The 26769-nt window shown below is 40.7% G+C and overlaps 1 protein-coding gene and 1 non-coding gene across 2 annotated transcripts in view; both read left to right on the top strand.

Moving 5' to 3' along the window:
- LOC148860881 (DEA(D/H)-box RNA helicase family protein) overlaps positions 1-26769 on the top strand; it is a 55460-nt gene that overhangs the window by 19544 nt on the left and 9147 nt on the right. Inside the window, exons 2-3 of the mRNA XM_088983321.1 lie at positions 5735-6384; positions 9065-9259. Of these exons, the coding sequence (XP_088839447.1) occupies positions 5735-6384; positions 9065-9259 (845 nt within the window). The remainder of the gene's footprint in view (positions 1-5734; positions 6385-9064; positions 9260-26769) is intronic.
- On the top strand, positions 870-976 carry LOC148860882 (small nucleolar RNA R71). Its single transcript, XR_016095164.1, has one exon. It is a non-coding gene; the product is annotated as a small nucleolar RNA R71 (small nucleolar RNA).

Raw genomic sequence — 26769 nt, 5'->3', positions numbered from 1 at the left:
GTCTGTCCAAGTTAGCTTTCAAAATTCTTCCAGGGTAGGGGATAGGGAGTTTAATAGCATCTAAATTCAGTTTAGGTGTACTCCCTTCAATCTCCTTTTGCAGATTGGCCAATTCAGTTTCGTTGTCGTCTTCTTGCGCAGATTGTCTTCCCACTTTTTAAGGCTATGGCATTCACATGCTCTTTGGGATTCTTTTTTGTGTTGCTGGATAGCCGTCCCTCTTTTCTTTCCGATAGTATGCTTACAATCTGCCCCACTTGAACTTCTAAGTTCTTAATCGATGTTTCATGGCTTTGGAATTTTGCTTCAGCAATGTTGATGAACTTAGAAATCATCTCCTCCAAATTACTCTTTTTTTTTGTGGGGGCGACTGTGGTTGGAATCCCATTGGTGCCTTTTGCTGATTGTTGCTCAATGAAAAGTTTGGATGATTCCTCCACCCTGGGTTGTATGTATTTGAGTATGGGTTGAAGTTTGACCTGCCAGCATGAGAGATAAAATTAGCATTCTCATGGGAATTAAAATGACTATTTAATTGACAATCAGGATTAGTATGTCCTATTTGTCCATATAAATCGCATGAGATGCTAGATGATGCATTAATGGCTGAAATATTAAAAGTATCAAGCTTCTTATTCAGATTAGCAATTTGCGCAGACAGGGCTGCAAGGGAATCGATGTGGTGTACTCCCCTCTGGTTGGTTCGGTCATTGCTCCACTGGTAGCTGTTCGACACCATCTCCTCTACTAGGTCATAAGCTTCCTTTGGTGTTTTTCTCATGATTATGCCACCTACGGCTGCATCAATAATGGATCGATTAGAGGGGGTAATACCATTATAAAAAGTCTGAATTTGACGCCAAGTTGGTATCCCATGGTGAGGACACTTCCTAAGCATCTCCTTGAATCGTTCCCATGCTTCATACAAGGATTCTCTCTCAAATTGTGCACAAGTAGTAATATCATTAATTAGCTTTGCTGTTTTAGAGGGTGGAAAATATTTAGCCAAAAATTTTTGGGTTAGATCATTCCAAGTGGTGATACTTCCTGTAGGGAGTGATTTAAGCCAATCTTTAGCTCTATCACGCAATGAAAAAGGAAATAATCTAAGCCTAATAGCATCATTACTAATTCCATTATGTTTAATTGTATCACATATTTCTAAGAAGTTAACAATGTGTGCATTAGGGTAAGCACTTGGTAACCCACTAAACTGAATACTTGTCTGGATCATCTGAATTATTGCAGGCATGATTTCGAAATTGTTGGCATGAATGGTGGGCTTGCAAATGCTGGAAGTCGCCCCATCAATGGTTGGACAAGCATAGTCCAGGAGGGTGCAATTTGCTTCTGCCATTTCTTCCCCAATTTCAATTGCTGGTTCACCAATATCAACCTCCTCTCTTGCTTTACCTTTGTTGGCCCTTTGCAATAAGCAAAGGGTCCTCTCAATTTTTGGATCGAATTCAGCTAGACCCTCTGTTCTAGTGCGTGTCATGCACTAGTAAATCTGAACCAGCAAGAATTCGAACAAGTAAAATAAAATAATAACAAGAGAATAATAACAAAATAATAAAAACAGAAATAAAAAGTCCAAATTAATCAATGTTAACAAGTTCTAATATTATTTTAGGATTAAATCCCCGGCAATGGCGCCAAAAACTTGATAGTTATAAATATAACCCTAGCAAGTGCACTACTTATCAAGTAGTATAAAAAATATCGTTCCCACGGGGATTTAACAAAATAAGTATTAGAACCACAGTCTTCCCTAATTATTTGGACAATCGAAATTCAGATTTTTAAGAGTAAGAACTACTGAAAATAAAAACTAGAAAAAGAAAATAGAAGCAAAGGTGATCACTAACCGAATATGCAATGGATGAAATCGTTAGGGCTTTTGGTCCACCTAACCATTGTAATGAATATTAATGAATTCGATTAACCAAGATTGCTTGTCATTCCCATACGCTGAGGTCTTTCCAATTTTATTTAATATTCTCTCTCAAGATATACTAAAACTACGGCCATCAGGTAACCCTTCGATCTCTCGAGTAGAGCTCTCAAGATGGAAGTGCATTAAATCCAAGGAAAACCATTAAATTCAGATGAATCATGTATTTATATCTCTCTATACCATTCAATTCACACTATGAACTATTCAGTTGATTATGTGAATTTCTCTCTCGATTCATTCACATAACCCAAATCAATTAAGAGGTGGCCAAGCTCTTAATTGCATTAAGCACAATAATTCATAGACTATATGGAAATCACAATCTTGGATAAATCATAAAGATAAAAATATATTCATTAACCTGGTTAGGCTTTCCACAGCCCTAGCAAGAAACAAATCAGTTCATGATAAAAGAATTAAAGCAAACAAAGGGAAAGAAAGAACTCTTGAATTCGCCCATGGTGCTGAGATCTCCTCTTCTTATCGCCACCTTCTTCTTGAGGTTTCTTGAATTCTTAATCACCTTCCCCAAGTTTCTTGATTTGTTTTCTCCTTTCTTGATTGATTGTTCATTTGCTTCTTAATTCAACCTAGAGATTGAGTGATGCCTAAAGCTGGTCCCCCCCCCTTTATATAGCTTAAAGGGGAGGGGGTGGTTTCCTACTTCCTCTTGAAGTTTATCTTGCAAGAATAGAAAGTCCTAGTCTAATCCTACTCTTATCTCTTTATCTAGTGAACTCAATCCCTTTATCTTTCTAAGATTACATCAAGAATTTAGATATGGAAGGACTCTTCTCAGTTTCTTGTTCTTGGATTCGTATTAGACCTCCTCTGTGAATTGGGCTACTGCCAGGCTTTTCTGCAAGTTGGGCTTTAGCTGCGGATTAGGCCTTCCTGTGAATTTGCCCTGACTTCGGGCCCAGATTTGACTTTGATGCAAGCCAAATCTGTGAAAGCCCAAAACATGAAAGTTGTGGCTTTTTCTCTTATCTTTCCAGTGGGTCTTGAATCAGCCCATCGGAGTTCGGGTACGTGAGTTAGGCCCAAATTACTGAACGATGCCGAAACTGTGAAACATCATCCGATTTGCCTTTCTTTGCTTCTAACCGAAATACAACAAATATGAGTCCAATTAAGTACTAATGCAGTATGAAAGATAAAAATATGATAAATTCTACTCTCATCAATAAGCAAGAATCATTAAGTCCACATTCCACATGTTGATTCTAGAGCCAACATTTCGTTATATGCTCATTCATGCAAGAAGCACATAGAGCTAAGCCATCGATGTCATGGCAAAGGTTATATCTAAGAAAGTCGGCGAAGCTAAGGTTTCATATCTGTTATATCCTTTTGATAGAGCTACAACTTATAAGACCTGCACTCTCAACTTCAAAAAGGGTGAAAGGGAAACACCCTTGATAGAGAGAAGATTGCAAGGTTCTCATGGAATAAGGATGAATTTAGAACACTTTCCATCTCTTGCTTTCGTAGATAAATAAATTTAGGAAATGAAATTCCAGTTACATAAGCAAGCCAAAATTTTAATTGGAAGAGTTAAAACCCAAAATTGTTTTCCTATTTGGTGGCAGGTCCGTAATTCAACTTTTAAGTCAAATGCATTAACCTTTGATTCACAATTAAATAATAAAAGTTTAAAAAAGATAAAAATACAAAAAGGAAAAGATACATAAAGTTTGTAGAAAACATCTGAGCACATCTCTAATATTGTATATTCATAATATTGAACAAAAATAAGTGTGGTAAAGAATTATTTTTACATCATAGAAATATAAAAAATTGCAGAAGTTTTGAATACATCCATATCTATATATGTATAGTTGTATACTACTATTAAAAGTATGAATGAGTTTGTGGAACTTCTTTTTGACTCAAATACCCCTATTTTTTGAATTTAGTCCCTCTCTAATTGTGAGGGCAGAAAATATAATTTGAACTACTATTTTTCACTTCTTTCAATTTCCCATCATTAAGTCTCATATATAAGGTATTAACTCCTATTCTCTCTCATGAAAATCCATATTTAAGGTATTTTTTTCTCACCAATAAATTCTTTTAATTAGATCTATGTCCAATACTTTTAACAATATAGAACTGATGCTTTTTTTAAACTGACCCTAAAATGAACTATTATTCTGTTTAGGTGGTGGGTAAGCAATTCAACTATCCAGGTCAAATGGGTCAAACCTTGATGTTATAAATAAACAGTAAAAGTTACAAAATGATAAAGAACACAAAACATTATGTAAAATGTGTAGAAAACATTTGCACACATCTATAACATTATATATTCATCATATTAAACAAAAATTAGTGGGATATACACATAGAAATATAAAAAATATAAAAATTTTCACATATTATTAGTATCATCATCATCATCTAAAATTTCCACATGCAAAGAATGTGCACATTTGCTAATAACAAATAAATAGGGGAAGGCTCTAGATGATTTGAAAAAACCCAGAGTGCTGTTAATCAAGTGGCTTTCTTTAAGAACATGTGAAAGTTCTTAATACTAAGTTGTATGGGTAATACTTGATAACATTAACATCTAATCTGACACACAATGTAGATTTGTAATCCAGGGAGAGCATCTTATTCTTATCATCTATTTTTTTTTTTTGATAAATGAATGAGATTTATTAATCAGCAGAGGAGAATAGTACAATGTCACAAGGAGAGGCACGAGATGCAACCTCTCCTGGTTAGTTAAGTATAGCTTCCACTATATTATAACAACTTACAAAGAGCACAAAAAAGGACCTCCCTGGATACCCCCTGTTTAGCCAGAGAATCAGCCATAGTATTAGCTGATCTACTTACCCATTTTACCTCAAATCTCATGTTCCTAGTTAACCACTTTACTTTTTTGATGAGTTCTTTGTAGCCCCAAATGGTAGCATCCGGGTTAAGCAGCTACCTTGTTACCACCTGAGAGTCCCCTTCAACTAGGAGATGCTCCACCCCAAGCTGCTTAGTAATCTGAATTCCTTGTACTGCAGCTAGTATTTCCGCCCTCGTAGAGTCCCCCACTCCCACCGGTCCTGAGAATTTGGAGATGATGTTGCTGTCCTTGTTCCTCAGGACACCCCCAATACCTGATGGCCCAGGGTGACCTTGGCTGCTTCCATCAAAATTCAACTTGATGATACCTTCTGATGGCAGATCCCATTCTGATAAGCATTTGTTCTTCTTTGTAGAAGGATTAGCTATTACTAACCAATTCCTCCACAAATCATCAAATATCTCCAAGGTGAAAGCCAATGTATTGCTCTTGTTAGAATGCAGTCCTTCACTTCTTCTAATCTTCTTTCCTTCTCTAAGAAAACTCTTGCATTCCTTTCCTCCCATAGTGTCCATAAGGTTGCTGCCTTGACACATTTCCACATGAACATGCCTCTTCTAGTGTGCCAAACAAAAAAAGAAGGGTTAAATAACATACTCAAATCAATTGGCAGAGACCACCTCCCTCCGAATAAATTAAGGCTCCAACTCTATAAGTCTGTAGCAAGGGAGCAGGAAATCAGCAAATGGAAACAGTCCTCATACTGGGCCTTGCACAAGAAACACCAATTCGGGGAGAGACATAGAGAGGGTTTCTTTTCCTGCAAGTTTTCCAAGGTATTGATTTTCCTGTAGTAGACTTCCCAACAGAATACAGCAATTTCAAGTTATTTCTCTCTCTCTCTCTCTCTCCTCCTCCTCCTCCTCCTCTTTTGTTTACATTCATTCCCCTTTCCTTTGATACCACAGGAATAGATCCTGCTGCAACCGCTGTGAATGGTGATGAGTCCACCTCACATACCCGGAGCTTGCCTGGAAGTTTTGGCAGACTAAAAGCCCCACAAGTAAGAGCTATGATCAGAAAATCTTCTAGGACTAAGCATGAAACTGGAGGATCCATTCATAGGGAGTCAGGCGCAGAAAACTTGCATTCCAATTTATCTGATATTTCAGATCCAGAAATTGAATTCGCCAAGAAAAATAAAAGTACAGGTCATCTCAGACATATTGTGAGAATATCAAGAGCTTCCCAGTCAGAAAAAATCAAAGATATGTTCCAAGGTACTAAGGTACCACCAGGCACAAGGAGTTCTGAAGTAACTCAAGAACATCCTTTTAGAAACCAAACAACATCATCGGAAGCTCACGAGCATGATAATGAAGATGCTGAACCATTCCATTCAGTCTCAGGAGCTCCCACTGCCTACTTAAGAAAATGGGGTAATGGTGAACCCATGCAGAACTCGAGATTTGGTTCACTGAACCTTTTAAAGAAGCAGCGCAAATTGTCCACTGACGGTGGTTTTTTTAGTCGGAAATCATTCAAAGATCTGGGGTACAGTGACTATATGATTGAATCTCTAAGAGCTCAGTCATTTCTTCGCCCTTCACATATTCAGGTACTTTACTACATTTATGTAATGTTTCTTTTGATTTTATGTGAATAAATAGTCATTTGAACAGATGTGCAAAATGATTCATGTTATTTGACTAGGAAGTCTAAGCTACCTATTTTGTAAATGTTATGAGGATGGTCTGTCAATGAGATACTGCTTTACATGCTGGGGGCTACCAGAGATATCTTTAGAATATTTTCCAGTTCTTATGAATGGTTAACTCACTTCTTGATGGGAAAAAGCCACTAATCTAAAGAACAGAAATCCAATTTGACAACCAGAGCATGACTGGAAGGAAAATCCATAAAAAAGAGAATAAATGAACAAGAATATACAAATCAATAATGCCACACACCAAAACAATCAAAACCCTGACCTTAAATTCCTTTCTTCAATACCTCTTCCGAATATTCAAGTTGCTTCTTATAAAATGTACTGATCATAAAATCTCCAACAGAAGTTTGATCAAAGACACTTAAGTTCCTGAGAAATGCTTTTCTTAATCCTCTTGAGCCAAGGATTTGATAGTGTTTAAGAAATAGACTGAAATACCACCAAATAGATTTGTAAGCATTCCAAAATAGGCTCAATTGAAGCCTATTTTTTTGAAGCCTAAGATACTGAATTTCAAATCAGGTTTTATCTAGTGATTACAGGCACCAAGGCAACAGAAAATCTCAGGGACCCAAGTATTTAATGAATAATTTTCTGTGTTTCTGATAAAAATAAATAAATCTCTGGGACCCAAAAGCAAACAGATGCCAAGGTTGAAGATGAACTATGGAATCTGCTGCCAACTTTTGATAATTTCAGCAAGCCAGAAATCTCCCAAGTGACCAAAAATAGTCCTTAAAATTTGCCCAAATGTTCTGATCAATTATCTAGACTCTTAGGATAAGTCATTTGACTAAACTGTATGAGAAAACCAAGAGTCCAAGTGATATTCAAATGTCTGGTTCTAACTCCTACTCACTCTTCTTTTTATTTTTTTGATTGGAAATGGTAACTTCATTAAATAACTATAAATTAACTTTCCAGATTTAAGTACAGCTGTCAACCCCCAAGTAGGTGTTGAGCCCCAGTTATCTTTCTTACAAAACTGCCCAGAACATACTCTCCCTCACAGTCCCTTGTTTAGCCAACGTGTCAGCTAAACCATTAGCTGATCTTCTTTTCCATTTGAAGCATGCACCGATCTCCCTTGTTGTATTGCGGATTTCCCTTATGGGCTGTCTATAAATCCAGGCTCCCAACTTACCAGATTGCAGCCCACTCGATCAACAATTTAAGTTTCACTCAATCTCAATTTGGTGTAACCCCAACTGTTTTGCATATCTTACACCTTGAAGCAAGGCCATTACCTCCACTCTCAATAAGTCCCCCACTCCTATTGGTCTTGAAAACAAAGCCACAATTCTGCCATTTTCATCTCTGAAAACTCCCATAAAATTCAATTTCACTCTTTGTTGTGTTGGTGGGGACCACAATTCCTGCACAATAGGTTTCATGGAAGTTGTAGAAGCCACCACTTCCCAATTCCTGTAAATGTCTTCAGCTGAGAAGTCTTTAAACAAATCCAAAGTTTTCAACCAATGAATAGTCATAATAATTATCCTTTCTACAATTGCCTCCTTGGACTTCTCCACACCTTTAAAGATTCTATTATTCCTTTCTTCCCAAACTGACGATAAGATAACTGCTCTTGTGGCTCTCCACATTAATCTTCCATGCCTCTTCTGTTGCCTGAAAAAGCTTGGGTCAAAAAGGCTTGCCACATCTGGGGGAGGTGTCCACCTACAACCAAAGATAGAAGAGAACCAAGTCCAAATAAAGCACACAAATGGACAAGAAATCAATAGGTGTGTAATCGTCTCACCAGATCGCAAGTAGAGGCTACAAACATGGGGTGATAGGCAAACATTTGGCCTTTTTCTTTGCAACAAATCTAGAGTATTGATTTTTTGGATAACCACCTCCCAACAAAAAGTCTGAACTTTTGGGGGTACAGGCTGACACCAAATCTCCTTTGAAGGAAAGCTCCTTACAGGGTTTGATGATTGAATGAGGATATCAAAAAAGGAAGAGCAAGTGAACACACCAAAAGGGGAAGGTTTCCAATTTCTACCGTCCACCACTCTTCTCAAAGTACATAAGATCCTAATAGTTCAGATGAGCAAAGTTTGAGTCAGGAAACTTTAGATATAAGAAAGAGTTCAACTCCCACTTTAATCCTTTGACCAAATCAAACTCTGATAGAAAGCAAGGGAGCAAATACACATAAGATTTATATGGTTTCTCTTGAAAGCCTACATCCATGGAAAGGGATAGATGAAGCCACTATCAAAGAATGAAAGAATACACTGACTTATATAATAACTAATAAGCCTCTAATACATAACAACCTAAAATTAAAGAATGGCCCCATATAAACCTAGAGTGAAAAAATAACCCTAAATGTCTAACCTGTTTTACAGAAACACCATTATATCCTCCATCATCACTGAAGGGGAACTTCATGCAACCATATCCTCTACAGGATTAATGTACCAGAGTGTTACAATTCATGCTTGGAGGACTGCAGCAGTTTTCCATTGATCAAAAGCACATATCCACTCTTTTGTTAAGACTTATTTTCCCTTTCTTGGGAGTTGGGACTTACTGATTGCATGTTGACATACTGCAGGGCATGGCATTTGCTCCTGTTATTGAAGGAAAGAGTTGCATTATTGCTGATCAAAGTGGATCAGGAAAGACATTAGCATATCTTGCACCAGTGGTACAGCGTCTTAGGCAGGAAGAGCTACAAGGACTTGGTAATCCCTCATCAAGAAGTCCTCGAGTAGTAATATTGGTACCAACCGCTGAGTTGGCTTCTCAGGTCAGTTCTTGTGCCACCTATAACCTATTTTCTTTCCTTCTTGTCCCAATTCTATCTATCATTTCTTGTGCATTTTTATTTTCTTTTTGTTAACCTTTTGCATATGAGAAGTAGGGGTGATCATATGTGTGTTATTTAGAACTATATTTTATATTATATAAATATTATGATATGACACATATATAATACATATACATTTTATATGTATGTATGTAGTCCGACTATGATACCGGAAAGGCATGATAACTAAAAAACTTATAACCAATCAACCGGTAACCAATCAGCTGGTATTCATCAAAATTAACTGGGGGTGTTTTGATTGGTCAAAGTTGTTTTGGTATCATATCTTTGCAACATATATGGTTAAAATTATAGGCCTGGATGCCCTAGGCCCAAGCATTAGCACTTACTATAGGTGTTAAGCCTGACCAATATGACCCCCTAATGAGAAGTGATAGTTTGTTTACTCCCAAATAAAAAAAAAAAAACCTTTAGAGAGGTATCAGGAAGAAATAAACAAGTGAAATAAATAGTCATTACAAAGGAAAAACTGAAAGGTATTTGGGGTATCCATCTTGCTTCTTGGTTTATAAATCCATATAGATGATGCTGAATCATTGCGACCAACAATGAGTGTGTGTGATACAGGAAAAGAAAAGAAGAGATGGGTCTGATTTGTAAACTTGATCTATAAAAGGCTTATGATTTGGTGGAATGAGATTTATTGCTAGAAGTCTTGAGGAATAGAGGTTTTGGAGAGAGATGGTGTATATGGATTAAGGAATGTATCACTATGTGTCACTACACACCATCTTGGTAAGTGGTGTAGTTAGGGATTTGTTTCCTACTAAGAGGGGCCTTAGACAAGGAGACAAGAAGTAATTGTTACTCACAATTTGCTGAAGTAATTGTTACTTACAATTAATTTTGGGTTGTCTTTAAGTGTCTTAATTTCCAGGGTTGATTCAAGGATTTTAATTAGAGGTTGGAGAGTTGGGAGGCAAGAAATAATTGTTACTCACAATTTGCAGGTGATTAGATTTAGTACTTTTTTATGAAAGGGATCTAAAGGAAATGGATAATTGGATATTTAGTGACACACTTTGAGAGGGCCTTGAATTTGAAAATCAATTTGAAGTGCTATGTCGTGGGAGTAAATAGGTAGGAAGAAGAGGTGCTTTCTATGGCTAGATCTTTAGGCCGTGAGGTAAGTGGTTGGCCTTTGGTTTACTTGGGTTTGCCTCCTTTGGGGAGAAATCCTAGGTCAGAAAGCTTCTGGTACCCAGTTTTGGAAAGATTCACAAAGAGGTTTGCTGGGTGGAAGAGAAATTACATCTCACTAGGGGGTAGAATTACTTCAATATAGTCTACTTTGGCCAATGTACTAGTGTATTTCTTACCCACCTTCAAACTACCTATTAAGGATCACTTAGTAAAGTGGGAAGTATTTCTTACCCACCTTCAAATTACCTGTTAAGGTTTTAAATTGGATTAAAAAGTTTGAGAGATTTTCTTTGGGAACCAAGAGACTCATAAAAGGATCACTTAGTAAAGTGGGAAGTAGTTTCTAGAAGAAGGGAACATGGGGGCTTAGGCATTGGCAATATTAGGTTAAGAAACTTAGACTTGTTAGGAAAGTGGTTATGGAGATTTCCCTTATAGCAGGACAACTTGTGGCAAAAGGTGTTAGTAAAATACTCACGGATTGGTATTTCTTATGAAAATTATTAAGGAAATATGGTTATGGTACCTAGAGAACTACCCTAGGATCTATGCTTTCTACATAAAAAAATCCATCGCCTAGGCGACCAGGTGCCCCCCTGTCGCCTAGCCTCGCCTTGGCACCTTGAAATCTATGGTTGTAGGTGGGTTCCTCCTCCCTTGAGTGTGGTGAACCTTTTTGACTCTAGCTTCTTCCAACAACCAAAGAAGAGGTAGGGTGATGTGGAGAACAAGAGCATCTATCTTGTGGTCGATTTGGGAAGAAAGAAACCACAAGATCTTTCAAGGGCAAGAAAAATCCAAGGAAGCACATGTTGAGGGCATAACCATCAAGATCAGTCATTGGTTGAAAGCTTTGAATCTTTTCAAGGACTTCTCTTATGTTGACTTTGTTAGAGGTTGGAGTGCTATAGTTGTTTCCTCTTGCTCACCTCCTATTGTTCAAGATAATTTTGAATGTATTTAGTGACATTGTGTACCACATGACATCAATGGTGTGTGTGGCATGTTGGTGGTATATATGGATGATATGTGGCATTTAAACGTATTCAATAACATGCCTATGCCAAGTGGCAACATACGTGGACGCCACATGGCATCAATGACACGTGCAATTATGCAGTATATATAGATGACACATGGCATTTAAATGTATTCAATGACACATTTGTGCCATGTGGCAACATATATAAGATGACACATGGCATTTGAATGTATTTAGCGATGTGTTTGTCCCACATGGCAGCATATATGGGTGTTGTGGCAGTTTATAAATGCCACATTGCATTTGGATATAACAAAACTGCCACATGACATCCATATATTGTTATGGACGCCTTTATTGGGAAGTAGTATCACCGCCGACAGCAGCAGTAAAGGGTGTTCTCATCTTATCTAATTCAGTCTCATCTTATCTCAATGTTCTCATCTTATCTAATTCAGTGTCTATCTTATCTGTTTTCAGTAGTATAGATCAGTAGGGAGTCTATGGATTAGTAGGGAGTCTTATCTGTTATGTGTTCTTATCTAAATTCAGTAGTATAGATCAGTAGGAGTCCTCCAAAAAGTAGGATTCTTATCTTCTTGTAATCTCCTATTTAAAGGAGCTAATGATATTCAATAAAGCATCGAATTTCTCAGTCAAGACAGAGTAGAGGAGAGTGGGTGATCTCTTGGACAATCACCATTAAGGCGCCAAGATAGGTACCTCAAGAAAAGGGAGGAACAAGGGGAATAGGAGTTTCTCCCCGTTGACCGACCTGTGACGAGATCCTATTCGTGGGCCCTTAACAATTTGGTATCAGAGCAAGGCGTCATGGGTGACCTTGAGCAGTTGACAACTAGGGTTCATGAACTGGAGCACAAGCTCGTGGGAAACAGCACGGAGGTGTGCGAGAACAAGGAAGACGTCCGAGAATTAAGGCCCATGATGGAGCTCTATTTTTCTAGCAAGGAGAGGAATCCAGAAGGTGTTGCAACCACACACGGCCGCCGACCAAACACGGCCCAGGGAGGCGCGATCGTTCCCAAATACAGCAGGCTGGAGTTCCCTTCCTATAACGGTGCTAGAGATCCGTTGGGATGGCTGTACAGATGTGAGTAGTTCTTCCGCAACCAATGGACAGAGGACAGAGACAAGGTAAGCTTGGCCGCATCGCAGCTCTGGTTTTATAGATTAGAGTAGGAGGAACCCGAGCTCAGTTGGACCCAATTCAAATCCTATTGCCTACTCAGATTTGGGCCCCTTTAACAAGCAACCCATTAGGCGAATTAATCAACCTCAAACAGACGGGAACGATGGCTGAATACCAGTGCCAGTTTCAGACCCTCCTTGCAAGAGCATCATCGGTACGACCAGACCAACAGGTTGACATGTTCACCGTAGGGTTAGCCAAAACCTTGAGGGTGGATGTGGAGATGCAAAATCCCCCCAACCTGGTTATGACTATGAATCTGGCTCATGCTTTTGAGCGCAAGTTGCAACTCAGCCGCGGAACCTTTAGTATGGGGCGGCCTCCGACAACATGGGTATCCCCAAAAACACTTGGTACAACCCCATCTTCTGCAGCCAGCCGAGAACAGAAGTCACATACGAGCAACGTTTTCAGATCGGCCAGTGTGGGAAGCAGCGTGGTGGCACCCCTCATTAAGCGCTTGTCTAGGGCTGAGATGGTAGAACGCCGGGCAAGGGGATAGTTTTTCAACTGTGACGATCTCTATTCGGTGGGACACAGGTGCAAGAGACTCTTCTGCCTCCTGGTGGATGAGCAAGAGGAGGATGAGGATGTACCCTCTTTGTTAGAACCCGAGATTTCTCTCCACGCGATCACAGGAATAAAAACCTCTCTAACTATGTAGTTGCAAGCACGGGTAGTGGGAAAACTAGTACTGATCCTCGTTGATTCAGGAAGCACACACAATTTTGTAAGCAAGCAAGCTGCCCTCCAGCTGAAGCTGCCAATGGAAGTTGTTGACAGTTGTTTATGTATTCAAGTTTAGTACCATAACGGTACTGTTGTAATTTCTTCTCTGTTTATATTGTTCGATTGTACTAGTATAAATAATAAAATCATTCTTTCGCCCCCTATGTTTTGGAGGGCTTTTAGTCACTCGACTCACCTCTCTTCTCTCTTCTCCTCTCCTCTCTTCACTTGCTCTTGCTCAACATGGTATGAGAGCAAGTCGTCCAGGCCTGAAGGGTGGTGTCAAGCTAACTACTGTTGCATCCAGTGCTGTCTCCAATCGAGCTCCTAATCTGGTGAAGTCAGTTCGACCCAGAAGTTATAGAGTCTTTTCATCTTCCAGCCTAGAAATTGCTCCTCCTGTCTGCTCGACTGTAGAGAAACTATTGTTTGCAGTTCGTAGAGGGTGTTCTGTCTTCAGAAAGGCTAGCATCTGAAACTAAAAGAAGTATTGCTCATCTTTTGTTCGACTGCTTATTGTTTGAGGATTCGTAGAAGGAGCTCTGGTTTACAGTCAAGGAGTTCTGATTTACCATAAGGGAGACTATCATCTGAAACTAAAAGAGGTACTATCATCCTTGTCTGTTCGGATGCCTATTGTTTGCTGAACTGTTTGATGACTGTTCGGCTACCCTACTGTTGTCTGTTCGACTGATGAACTGTTCGGCTGCCCTACTGTTAAGCGACTGTATTCCTTAACACAGTAACTGTATTCAAACCTTTTTTGTTGGTATTGTGGACTGTTGATGGTCTGTTTTAGCCGACTAATTGTTTGCTCAACATTAATCTTGTTAATTGACTGTTCGGCTACCCTATTGATCTCCATGACTGGTTAGCTATCAGCCCTACTAAGTAGGTCATTAAGACCTGTTCTTGTACTGCAACAGCAGTGTGCAGACTTGTTTCAGTGAAACCATAGGTCAGAAGGACCTGCTTCAGTACTGCAACAGCAGTGTTCAGTTTGTTGTTTGTTCTTAGTGAAACTGTAGGTCAGAAGGACCTGTTCTTGTACTGCAACAGCAGTGCTCAATTTGTTATTTGTTCTTAGTGAAACTGTAGGTCAGAAGGACCTATTCTTGTACTGCAACAGCAGTGCTCTTTCTTTTGTTCTCAGTGAAACCGGTGGTCAGAAGGACCTATCTCTGAAATAGTCTTGTACGGCTGTACCTTTTTGGTTGCTGTTTCAACTTTTTATTCAGATATCATGGGCAGTGAAGATTCAGCCACATTTGGAGTTTCCTCAATGCTGAATGGAATGGGTGGGGGTGACCTATCCTTTCCTATGGCTGTTGTCCCTCTTGATGGTTTAAATTACCTGGAGTGGTCAAGAGGGATCAAATTATACATCACTACAAGGGGGAAGATGGGCTATATTAATGGGAGGATAAAAGAACCATCCTCCGGGAGTGCTGAATATGATAGATGGAATCAGGAGAACAGTATTGTTATGTCCTGGCTCTTGGTTTCCATGCAACCTCAAATCAGGAAGAATTTCATGTGGGCTGAAACTACGAATGATATCTGGGAACAAGCAAAGTCTACATATTCAGAATTGTGACACTATGCCAAAATTTATCAACTGCAGGTAGCATCTTCTACTTGTAGACAGGGGGAGAGGTGTTTATCGGTCTATTACTCTGACTTAACATCTGTTTGGAAGGAGTTGGATCACTACTAGAGTGTGGATTGGAAGTGTGATGAGGATGCTAAGAAGTACAAACAGATTGTCTCCCAGCAAAGGGTGTTTGCATTCTTACATGGTCTGAATCCTATGTGTGAATCTATCAGGGTTCAGATTCTCAGCTCTAAGGATCTCCCTTCTGTTCAGAAGTCTATGCTCTTGTACAATCTGAAGAAAGCAAGAGAAATTTGATGAACAGCCTTGATGGGGATGCTGTTGTGTTAGTTGCAAAAGGGGGTGTATCTACTGGTGTGGGATCTTCTTCCCGGAAAGGAGATCTCCTGAAAAAAACTGAAGATAAGGAAAAATTGTGGTGCACTCATTGCCAGAAACCCTGACACACCAAAGATACTTGTTGGGATCTTCATGGGAAACCAAAATGGGCTCAAGATCTGACTAAGAAGCAAGGTTCAAAGGTGAATAAGAAGTACAGGCAGCAAAGTACAAAGAAACATCACATGGCCAACATGGCTACTCGGGAGAATCAGCCCCCCATTTCTACTGTGGCTCAAACACATCTCATTGGACCTGACCCGAGGGAGGACATTATGAATTCCTTCCGTGATCATTTAGAGCTCTATGGTAGAGCAATTCGTCAAATGGATACTCCTCCCTCAACCTCATTTGCATATACGTCAGGTAACCCTGCCACTACTTTCCATGTCGCTTCTCACACCCCTGACTCTCCATGGATCATTGATTCTGGAGCATCAAAACATATGACTGGTACGTCCTCTTACTTTCAAACCTATCACCCTCTTTCTGGAAGAGACAAGGTGAGACTAGTCGATGGATCATACTCTTCCATAGCTAGTCAAGGAACTCTCTCTCTCTTCCTCTTGGCCTTACCCTTTCTGATGTTCTTCATGTTCCAAATTTTCCCATTAATTTGTTCTCTGTTAGTAGTGTTACTAATTCCTTGAATTGCTCAGTGAATTTTTTCCCTTCTCATTGTGTGATTTAGGATTTGGCCTCGGGGAGGACGATTGGTAGGGGTCGTCTGGCTGATGGACTTTACATGCTGGAGAATAAGGCTGGTCTTCATGTTGTAGAGTCTATGAGTCAGTCTATGAGAGTCTTGTAAGAAAAAAGTCTATTTATGGCATTGTCGTCTTGGTCATTTGTCTTTTGAGTCTTTGAAAGTTGTATTCCCAGAACTGTTTAAGTCAATGTCTGTTTTTTATTTTTCTTGTCAAACGTGTCAGTTGAGTAAGCATTGTAGAACTCATTTTCTTCAAAGAAAATGACGTGTGGGGCCTTATTACTTTACCATCTGAGAGTGGCTACAAGTATTTCATTACCCTCATTGATGATTATTCTAGATATACTTGGGTATACCCGATGCGAACCAAGGAAGAAGTACCAAAAATCATTCAAGATTTCCAGCGGATGGTCTTCACTCAATTTCAAACTGAAATCCAAATTTTCCAATCAGACAATGCAAAAGAATTTTTTCATAGTGACCTCACGGAATTTTTTGCTTCGCATGGTTTCCCTTCACCGTAGCTCTTGTGCCCGCACACCACAACAAAATGGTGTGGCCGAATGGAAGAACCGATATCTCCTTGAAGTGGCTCGAGGTTTACTACTTCATATGAATGTTCCCAAATGGTTTTGGCTTGAAGCTGTTCTTTGTTCCACTTACCTCATAAACTTATGCCCTTTCGTCGGTTAGAGTACAAAGCCCCACATCAACTTCTCTTTCCTAAGGCTCCTCTTCTTTCTATTCCTTCTCGTGTCTTTGGTTGCTGGTGTTTTGTCCAAAATCTGTCTCCCACTCGTGGGAAACTGGATTCTTGTGCTATCCCTTGCATATTTCTTGGTTACTCCTTCACTCAAAAGGGATACCGTTGTTTTGATCCTGGGTTTCGTAAATTCTATGTCTCTATGGATGTTTCTTTAGTTGAAGATGAGCCTTTCTATCATGTTTCTCCTCACGGGGAGTATAGGCATGAGGAGAAACTGGTTCATCTTCCCTCTCTCCCTGACCCTCCACTTGTGTTTTTTCTCGTTGTCGCAAAGGCCAACCAAATTCAAGAGATGTAGAGAATCCGGAAGCTGTACCTCCAGTGCCACCAGACTCCTCGGGGGAGGATCATACTCACTCAGGTATTTTGGCTCCCAATGATGTCCTTGAATCTATTGAAAATGATTCCTCTACTGCTAATGACCTTGATCGTCCTATTGCTCACAGGAAGGGTGTTAGATTGTTTACCACTAAACATCCCATTTCCAATTTTGTCTCCTATGAGAACATTTCATCCTCATTCTGTGCCTTCCTTACCTCTATTGACAGTGTCCCTATCCCTAAGAATGTGGCAGAAGCTCTTTCAGTTCCTAAATGGACAAATGCCATGAGGGAAGAAATTAATGCCTTCATAGAAATGGCACATGGGAACTTGTTGATCTTCCTAAGGGAAAGGTTCCAGTTGGATGTAAATGGGTGTTCACAGTTAAGCATAAGGCTGATGGAACAGTGGAAAGGTATAAAGCTCGCTTAGTGGCAAAGGGATTTACTCAAGTGTATGTAGTTGATTATGCAGAAACTTTTGCCCCCATTGCCATGATGAATTCCATTAGAGTCCTTTTCTTTCTTGCGGCTAATCTGGATTGGGTTTTACACAAGCTAGACATCAAGAATGCATTCTTGAATGGTGACCTTGAAGAGGAAGTGTACATGATTCAACCTCTTGGTTTTCTAGCCCAAGGCAATGAACAGAAAGTGTGCAAGTTGAAGAAGTCCTTATACACACTATTTGTGAAAAAAGGAGAAGGTAAAATTGCTGCTCTAATTGTATATGTGGATGACATAATTGTTACTGGTGATTGGGAGGATGAAATTCAGAAATTGAAACTTTTTCTTGCCACTCAGTTTGAAGTGAAGGATCTAGGACCTGCCAGATACTTCCTTGGAATTGAAGTTGCCCGATCAAAGAAGTGTTAGACAGTTTTGTATGCCCTTAGCTTCAATCAAAATTGATGTACTTTATGAGTTTATTGTAAATGATTAAAAGTACATATTTGATTCATGTTCCCTTGGTATGTTTCTGTGTATTACCCTTAAATTGGACACTTATTGAGACTCGTGTTAGTTTTGAATGTTCACAGCCAGTGGGTCGGTCTGGGATACCTATCCTGACAAGGCTGACACTGTGGTGCCACCAAGTCGGTTGGGGTGGCTTGTCTCAGCTACCGGGGTGAGACTCTAGGCACATACAGTGTGGGATTAATTGAATCTTTGAACTGGACCAGATTTCCAGTATTGCCCTGGACCTTGGAGATTGATGGGCAAAACTGGAAAGTTACACCCGACCCCTAGACTCGATTATGATACTGCACTAGGTGTCGGATCGGGCTGTCTTTGATGTACCAATTAGTGAGATCCTTAGCGGGGGTCAAAACCTGGGTATGTTGGGACAATCCGAGAATTCATCTGAGTGGGTGATCATAGTGACAGGATCAGCCCCTTTGTCGGACAAAGGTAATGATCGGGGATGCACTCTCACTATTGGAAACCAAGACTGCCGGCAGCCGATTTCAACCGTTGAAATTTGTTTTGCAAAATATATTTTATATGAGATATAAAAGTATATATATTATGGTTTCTAAAATGTTTGCAAAAGGGTTTTAATTCCCGGGATCCATATAAGTGGAGAGTGCAACACTGTTCCTTGTAGCCGAGGGAGAGGTCCTCTCTTGTCGGGCAGTGTATGATCATTATGGGCTGAGAGGTTAAGTGTAAGACCATTGAGGATAATGCCTGATGGGCTAATCTTGCATATGCCCAGTCCCCGGGTGTTACAAGGTGGTTTGGCCCAGGGACCACTTAGGGTAAGTGTTGGGCCCATAGAGCCCATTTGATGGGTTTCAGGGGGTGCACTGTCTTTAACAGTGTATTCGACCAGGCCTTGTAACAAAGGCTGGGCCGAACCCATGTGGCTGATGTGTAGATCAATGCTTGGGTCCCATGCCATACAAGGAAGCCCAACTGGGCAGCAGTTAGGAAGGTTAAGTGAGCACATAAGCTTAATGGGCCTAAAGCCCATTTCGAACTGGGCTATTAATTTAGTTAATTAAAGGGACGAATTCTGAGATGGATTAGCAGTTAGGATAGGGTCTTAATCCTATCCACTCAGAGAGTCCAGATCTGAATGTGATTCAGATCTAGAAACCTCCTAATAAGATTAGGATAAAGCTAATCTAATCTGCAGATAAGATAAATTCAGATCTAGAAACCTCCTAATAAGATTAGGATAAAGCTAATCTAATCTGCAGATAAGATAAGGGTTTAACCTTATCATTAGAAGAGAAAGCTGATCCAAATATGATTTGGATAAGCACCTCCTAATGGGATTAGGTGCTGATCTTTTCAAGTTAACAAAAGGAAGGAGGGGGCAGCAGCTTTGAGAGAGACCAAGAAACACATCAGATCCTCTTTAGTGCTGAAATCAAGAAGAGAGAATTCTGCACCCTGCGAATACTCTTTTGCCGCCCTGTTTTCCAGTTCGATCTCCAGCTGTGGGAGAAGTCAAGATTGGATCTTGACATCAATTCTTTGAGAAATGATTGAAAAGGGAGCTGTGCTCACGATCCATCCTGCTGTTTCTTGCGAAGGACAGAGTTCTTGGGGAAGAACACTGCTGATTCTGCTCCATCCTGCACTGCGCCATCTTCAGTGGGAGCAGTCTTTGGATCCTTCCTTGGGCGTGAACACCTTCGTTGGTTCAGATCTGGTTCAGTTTAAGGTTCAAGATTTATCCTTGAAAATATGATTTTCTAAATAGGGAATGTGATTCCCAGTTGAAGGGAGAGAAAAATTTTTGAAATTCGCCCCTTATTCCGCAATCTTTGGGCGTCCATGTGATGGATCTCTCAACCCTTCAAGAAGGATATCTTCATTTCTCAAAGGAAATGCCCTAGATTTACTTTAGGACACTGGAAAGATGGGGGGTGAAGCCAGTTGATTCTCCCATTGACCCCAACCTTAAATTAGGTGACAACTGTGGTGAATCGCTCAAGGATGTGAAACAGTTTCAGAGGCTTGTAGGTTGATTGTTATACCTTTCTATGAATCGCCCAAACATTGCATATGCTGTTGGTGTCCTCAGTCAGTTCATGCATGCTCCTAGGTCTTCTCATCTTGAAGCAGCAGAGAGAATCCTCCGAAATCTAAAGAAGTATCCGGGTACTGGTTTGTTATTTTAAAAGCACGGACATTTGAAAGTTGAAGTTTATACAGATGCAGATTGGGCTGGATCCCAAAGTGATAGAAAGTCTACCAGTGGCTACTGCACCTTTATAGGAGGGAACCTTGTTACATGGAGTAAAAAGCAAAATGTGGTAGCTAGATCCAGTGCTGAAGCTAAATATCGTGCTATGGCCCCCGGGGTTGCTGAAGGCATGTGGATAAAGAATTTGTTGGGGGAGTTGGGTTTCCCAGTGACCAAACCTATAACTCTATTTTGTGATAACAAAGTAGCTATAAGCATTGCTGCCAATCTGGTGGTACATGATAGAACAAAGCACATCGAAGTTGACAAGCATTTTATCAGAGAGAAAGTTATCACAGACGAAGTGTGTACCCCCTATGTCACTTCTGAGAACCAGCTTGCAGACATCTTTACAAAGGGTTTAAACCTTTCCAGACATCATGATCTTTGTGACAAGTTGGGCATGATTGATATCTATGCTCAAACTTGAGGGGGAGTGTTGATAGTTGTTTATGTATTCAGGTTTAGTACCATAAGGATACTGTTGTAATTTCTTCTCTGGGTACTGTTGTAATTTTTTCTCTGTTTATATTGTTCGGCTGTACTAGTATAAATAATAAAATCATTCTTTCACCCCCTATGTTCTGGAGGGCTTTTAGTCACTCAACTCACCTCTCTTCTATCTTCTCCTCTCCTCTCTTCACTTGCTCTTGCTCAACAGAAGTCAAACCACGACTGCAGGTAGTCGTAGCAAACGATGAAAGAGTACACAGCCCGGGTATCTGTAAGGACATCCAAATACAGGTCAATTCTGAACCTTTCTTTGCTGATTTGCTTGTGCTATCCTTGGATGGATTTGATATAGTTCTTGGAGTAAAGTGGTTGATCACCCTGGGCCCAATCCTATGGGATTTCAGCACCCTGGGCCCAATCCTAGGTACATGTGCTCCAAGGTGAGATGACGCAGGTAGCAACCATGGAAAGGCTCCTCACCGATTTTTCAAATGTGTTCCAAGAACCCAAGGGACTTCCTCCTTCCTGAGCTTGCGATCATCGGATCTCTCTGGTGACGGGCTCTGAACTAGTTGTCTTCCAACCTTATCGCTACCCACATCTGCAGAAAGATGAGATTGAGAAGCATTGTGCTGAAATGATGAAGCAAGGGATCATCCGCCTTAGCCGTTCTCCTTTCTCCTCGCTAGTCTTGTTGGTGGCAAAGCGGGATGGCACTTGGAGATTTTGTGTTGACTACAGAGAACTCAATAACCAGTCTGTCAAGGATAAATTCCCTATTCCCATTGTGGACGAGTTGTTGGATGAACTTCATGGTGCCTGGTATTTCTCCAAACTAGACCTAAGGTCGGGATACTTTCAGGTCCAAATGGCTTCCGAAGACATTGAGAAGATTGCCTTCAGAACTCATCATGGCCAGTTTGAGTTTTTTAGTTATGCCGTTTGGTCTCACAAACGCCCCATCCACATTCCAATCCTTGATGAATGAGGTATTTCAGTGCCCCCTTAGCAAGTTTGTTTCAGTGTTCTTTGACGACATTTTAGTTTACAGTAAAACTTGGATAGAACATGTGCATCATCTAAGGCTTGTTTTTGAGCTCCTGTGCCAACACAAGCTCTTCCTTAAACGGTCCAAGTGCTCCTTTGGGGAGCGCCAAGTTCTTTACTTGGGTCATGTCATTAATGAACAAGGTGTAACGGTGGACAATTCCAAAATTCAAGCAATCAAGGAATGGCCCAGGCTCAAATCTGCCAAGGCCCTCCGCAGTTTCCTCAGTTTTATGGGATATTACCGCAAATTCATACAGAATTATGGCTTGTTGGCTGACTCATTAACTAACCTACTGAAGAAGAATGCCTTTCATTGGAACGACGCAGCCGTTGCGGCTTTTGCAAGTTTAAGGGATGCCCTCTCCACCACTCCAGTTCTGCAATTACCAAACTTTGATCTCGAGTTTACAGTGGAGTGCGATGCATCCGGCATAGGAATTGGTGCCGTACTACAGCAACAAGGGCACCCGATTGCCTTTTTCAGCCTTTAACTTGCTGACCGTCATTTAAAATTGCCAGCCTATGAGCGCAAATTGATCGGGTTAGCTAGAGCAGTCCAACACTAGCGTCCGTACTTATGGGGAAGGCCATTCGTCATCAAAACTGATCACTATAGCCTCAAGCACTTGTTGGAGCAGTGTCTTAGCACTTCTCCCCAACAACATTGGATTAGCAAGCTGCTTGGGTTTGATTTTTGGGTCGATTACAAGGCGGGATCCTTAAATCGCACCGCAGATGCATTGTCTAGGCATGACGAGGACACTATGCTTCTTTGTGGGATTTCGCGACCCTGAGTCACCTTATTAGACGACATCAAGAAGGCGGGCACCACAATCAACGGAGTGGACGACCCTTGTTCAGCAAATTCAGAATGGAACTGTCGACCCCAATTGGTCCCTTCAAGACGGGCTTGTGATGTATAAAGGTTGGGTGCATCTTCTAGCTGATTCCCCTCCAATTCCCTCCATCATCTCCGGTATTCATAACTCCACCCATGAAGACATTCAGAAGACACTGTATCGCGTCCAAGCAGATTTCCATTGGCAAGGTATGAAGGCTTCTATTAGGGACTTTATCCAAAACTGCTCTACTTGTCAATATGGGCCGATATCTCCATGGATTTCATAGAGGGACTACCCAAGGTTAGGGGAAAATCGGTTCTTTACGTGGTGGTGGACCGCTTCTCTAAGTATGCCCATTTCATTCCTCTATCACATCTGTACAATGCTGTTAGACAGTTTTTGTATGCCCTTAGCTTCAATCTGATTTGATGTACTTTTGTTATTTAGTGGAAATAAATAAAGTGCATGTTTGATTCATGTTGTTTGGTTTAATTTTGTGTAAAACCCTAAAACTGGACATTTATAGAGACTCGTGTTAATTTTAAATGTTCACAGCCGTTGGATAAGTCTGGGGAGATTTATCCTGCCAAGGCTGATACTGGTGTGCAACCAAGTGTTGGGATGGCCTGTCTCAGCCACCAGGGTAAGACCCGAGGCACATGCAGTATGGGATTACTTGAATCCTTGAACCGGACCAGATTTCCAGTATTGCCCTGGACCTTGGAGATAGATGGGCAAAACTGGAAAGTTACACCTGACCCCTAGACTCGATTATGACACTTCACTAGGTGTTGGATCAGACTGCCTTTGATATGCCAATCAGTGAGATCCTTAGCGGGGATCAAAACCTGGGTATGTTGGGGCAGTTTGAGAATTCATCTGAGTGGGTGATCATAGTGACAGAATCAGCCACTTTGTCGGACAAAGGGTAATGATCGGGAATGCACTCTCTCTGATGGAAACCAAACTGCCGGCAATTGATTTCAATCGTTGGAATTTTGTTTTGCAAAATTAATATATTTATATATATATGTACGGTTTCAAATTGTTTGCAAATGGTTTTAATTCCCAGGATCCATGTGAGAGGAGAGTGCGTCACTGTTCCTTGCAGCCGAGGGAGAGGTCCTCTCTTGTCGGGCAGTGCTTGATCATTAAGGGCTGAGAGGTTAAGTGTAAGACCATTGAGGATAATACCTGATGGGCTAATCTTGCTCCTGCCCACAGTCCCTGGGTTTTTATAAGATGGCTTGGCCCAGGGACCACTTAATGTAAGTGTTGGGCCCATAGGGTCCATATGATGGACTCAAGGGGTTCATTGAGTTTTTTCAGTGAATTCGGCTGGGCCTTGTATTAAAGGCTGGGCCGAACCCATGTGGCTGGTGTGTAGATCAATGCTTGGGTCCCACGCCATACAAAGAAGCCCAACTGGGCAGCAGATTGGAAAGTAATTAGACACTGAACACTTAATGGGCCAGAAGCCCATTTCGAGGTGGGCTGATATGATCACCCATCCTTGGGGCGAATCTGAGACTAATGTTAGTAAAAAGATTGGGCCTTTAGCCTTATCCACTCTTGGAGACCAAATTCAAATTAGATTTGAATCTGGTAACCTCCTGATAAGATCAGGAGTAAGCTAACTTTATCTGCAGATAGGATTAAGATTATCCCCTATCCAAATACTGATTTGGATTGGGATAACTCCTAATTAGGAGGTTTCTTAATCAAGAAGAAAGGAGGAGAAACCCTAACCAAGAAAGAGAGAAATACAACAGATTTCAAATCAAGAGAAATCGCAAGAAAGGTTCCTGCGAATTGAGATCAGATCTCATACTCCAAAAAAGGAAAGAAGAAGCAGTTCAACTTTTTCGCTTTTGGAGTTCTCCTCCTGCCGCCGCCATCTGTTTTTGCAAGATTAGATCTTTGCAGAAAAAGAAAGTCAAGAAATCTGTTCTTGACATCAGTCTTGCAAGAAAGTATGAAAAAGATTCAGTGTTTAGTACTTCCAGAGGATTCTTGTGAAGGATCCAATGTGTAGGACGCACTCTGCTGGTTCTGTTCCATCCACAGCTGTGTCATCATCAGCAGGAACGGATCTTGGAGCATTCTTTGGGCGTGAACACCAACTTTAGGAGATAGTGCTTCTCCGGATCAGGTATATTCCTCCCATTTGTCTTTTGGTACAGATCTGGTTTGATTATGGTTCAAGTAGGATCCTTGAATATTGTATTCTAAATTTAGGGAATATGATTCCCAGTTGGGAGAAGGTAGGAAATTTTTGAAATTCGCCCACCCATTCCGCAACATTTATGACGTCCATTAGATGGATCCTACCATTCTTTCGGTGGTATCAGAGCCACAGGTTCGAATCTTGAACCAAAAGAAAATCAGATCTGACCCTGCACAGATGGATAGAAGGTGTTCTTTCAAGATTTGCGCAGATTGTTTTCTTTATTTCAAGAAACTGTTTCTTGTTAAGGGCGATTGATCTGAAATTAATTTTTATTAAATCCAAAATTTATTTAGAATTGTTCTTTATTTATTTTGATTTAATGGACTGTTCGAACCTGAAGATCGCAGTGCAGATTTGGCGCAGATAGTCTGCGCACCCTTTTTCTTTCTATTTATTTATTTCATTTAATTCGGTTTGTAAATTTTTTTAATTTTAGACTGAATGTATAAGATTTGATCAAGAATGTAATTAATAGAAATAGGATTTCTGTTATTTTTCTTGATTAAAGAAGAAGGAAGAAGAAGGCGGCGCTGGAGATTTGCAGTTGGAGAAATCGCTTTCTGCAATTTGCAGTTTGTGAAACTGCAACCCTTGTGATTAACCTCTGTTTTGCAGGTGGTGCGAACAGTCCATAGTGTGATTTGTGATTGTTTGAAATCAAAATTATTAATTTCAGATCTTTCATGAATTAATTCTTGAATTGAAAATCAGTTTTGGATCCTCTCGGACTGGATTGGACCAAAACTGTTTGGACCGAATCTGGGGTTCGATAGGGACTGTTTTTCAGTCTGTATTTCTCAGACTTGCTGTTCCAAATCTGATTTTCAATTACAGGGACTAATTCGGCCCACCTGTAAAGCCCAGTTTTAAAGGGTTAAAACTGCAAAAGGCCCATTACTGTGAGATAAGCTGTATGGGCCGAACTGCTATCTGCGATTCAGCCCATACACCTAGTAGTCATTAATTGTTAATGACTTAGATTTCAATGGGCTATTCAATGGGCTTTACAGCAGTTAATTGATTGGATCAATTCCTCCTTTACATGTGATGTTTGGATGTTTGATGTGCTGCGACCATGGGCCATAAGTACTTGGCCCATGAAGACTCGTTAGTGGCTCTTGCGCACACCATGGCTGAATGCACATCATTGCCATGGTGTCCTTCAAGGTCATTGGATGACCCCTCTTTGCTTGGTGGGCCCCACAACCTTGAAAAGGGATGCGTACGGAACCCCTAGCTGATTAAGGCCCACCAGAAATCTGACTTTATGAAAGTCAGTGGGAGTCACTCTAGTTTGACCTAAATTAAAACTAGGGCGTAATTTTGTTCCCTCCAGCAAATATGAATGCATGTGATAGGGAGACCCATATGATGGACTCTCTAAAGGCCTTCCGTCATTAGCACAATGATGGGTCCTTCAGTAATGAGGAAACGCACCATAAAATTGGGCTATCCATTTGCTGTTGGATCTATTAGAGTGTTTCATAAGATGATAGGAGCGTCATAGACCGATGTGGGAGGCGCTTCACCAGAAAATGGGAACTCTCTCACGGTACCTTGGCGTAACCTGAATATGATGGGTAAGCACTCACTGGACAGAAAGGTTTACCTGAAAACGGCTCTGAACCTTGTTTGACAGAGGCCAAAGGGAAACTCATTTGATGAGTGGATATGATCCGTCACAGAAAGGTGGTGAGGTTATGCAGCTGAAACAGTTGGCTTCACGCACCCCATGTGATTTCCCACATTTCCAGAGACATTTCGTCGTCTCCGTCACTGAGAAAGGAGGGAAATCTCAGA

Source organism: Nelumbo lutea, chromosome 4, assembly GCF_056320005.1.
Source record: "Nelumbo lutea isolate HS-2025 chromosome 4, American lotus-T2T, whole genome shotgun sequence".
In the NCBI taxonomy this organism is placed as follows: Eukaryota; Viridiplantae; Streptophyta; class Magnoliopsida; order Proteales; family Nelumbonaceae; genus Nelumbo; species Nelumbo lutea.
The sequence above is the reverse complement of the archived record's forward strand: the minus strand, read 5'-3'. Positions and strand labels throughout refer to the sequence as shown.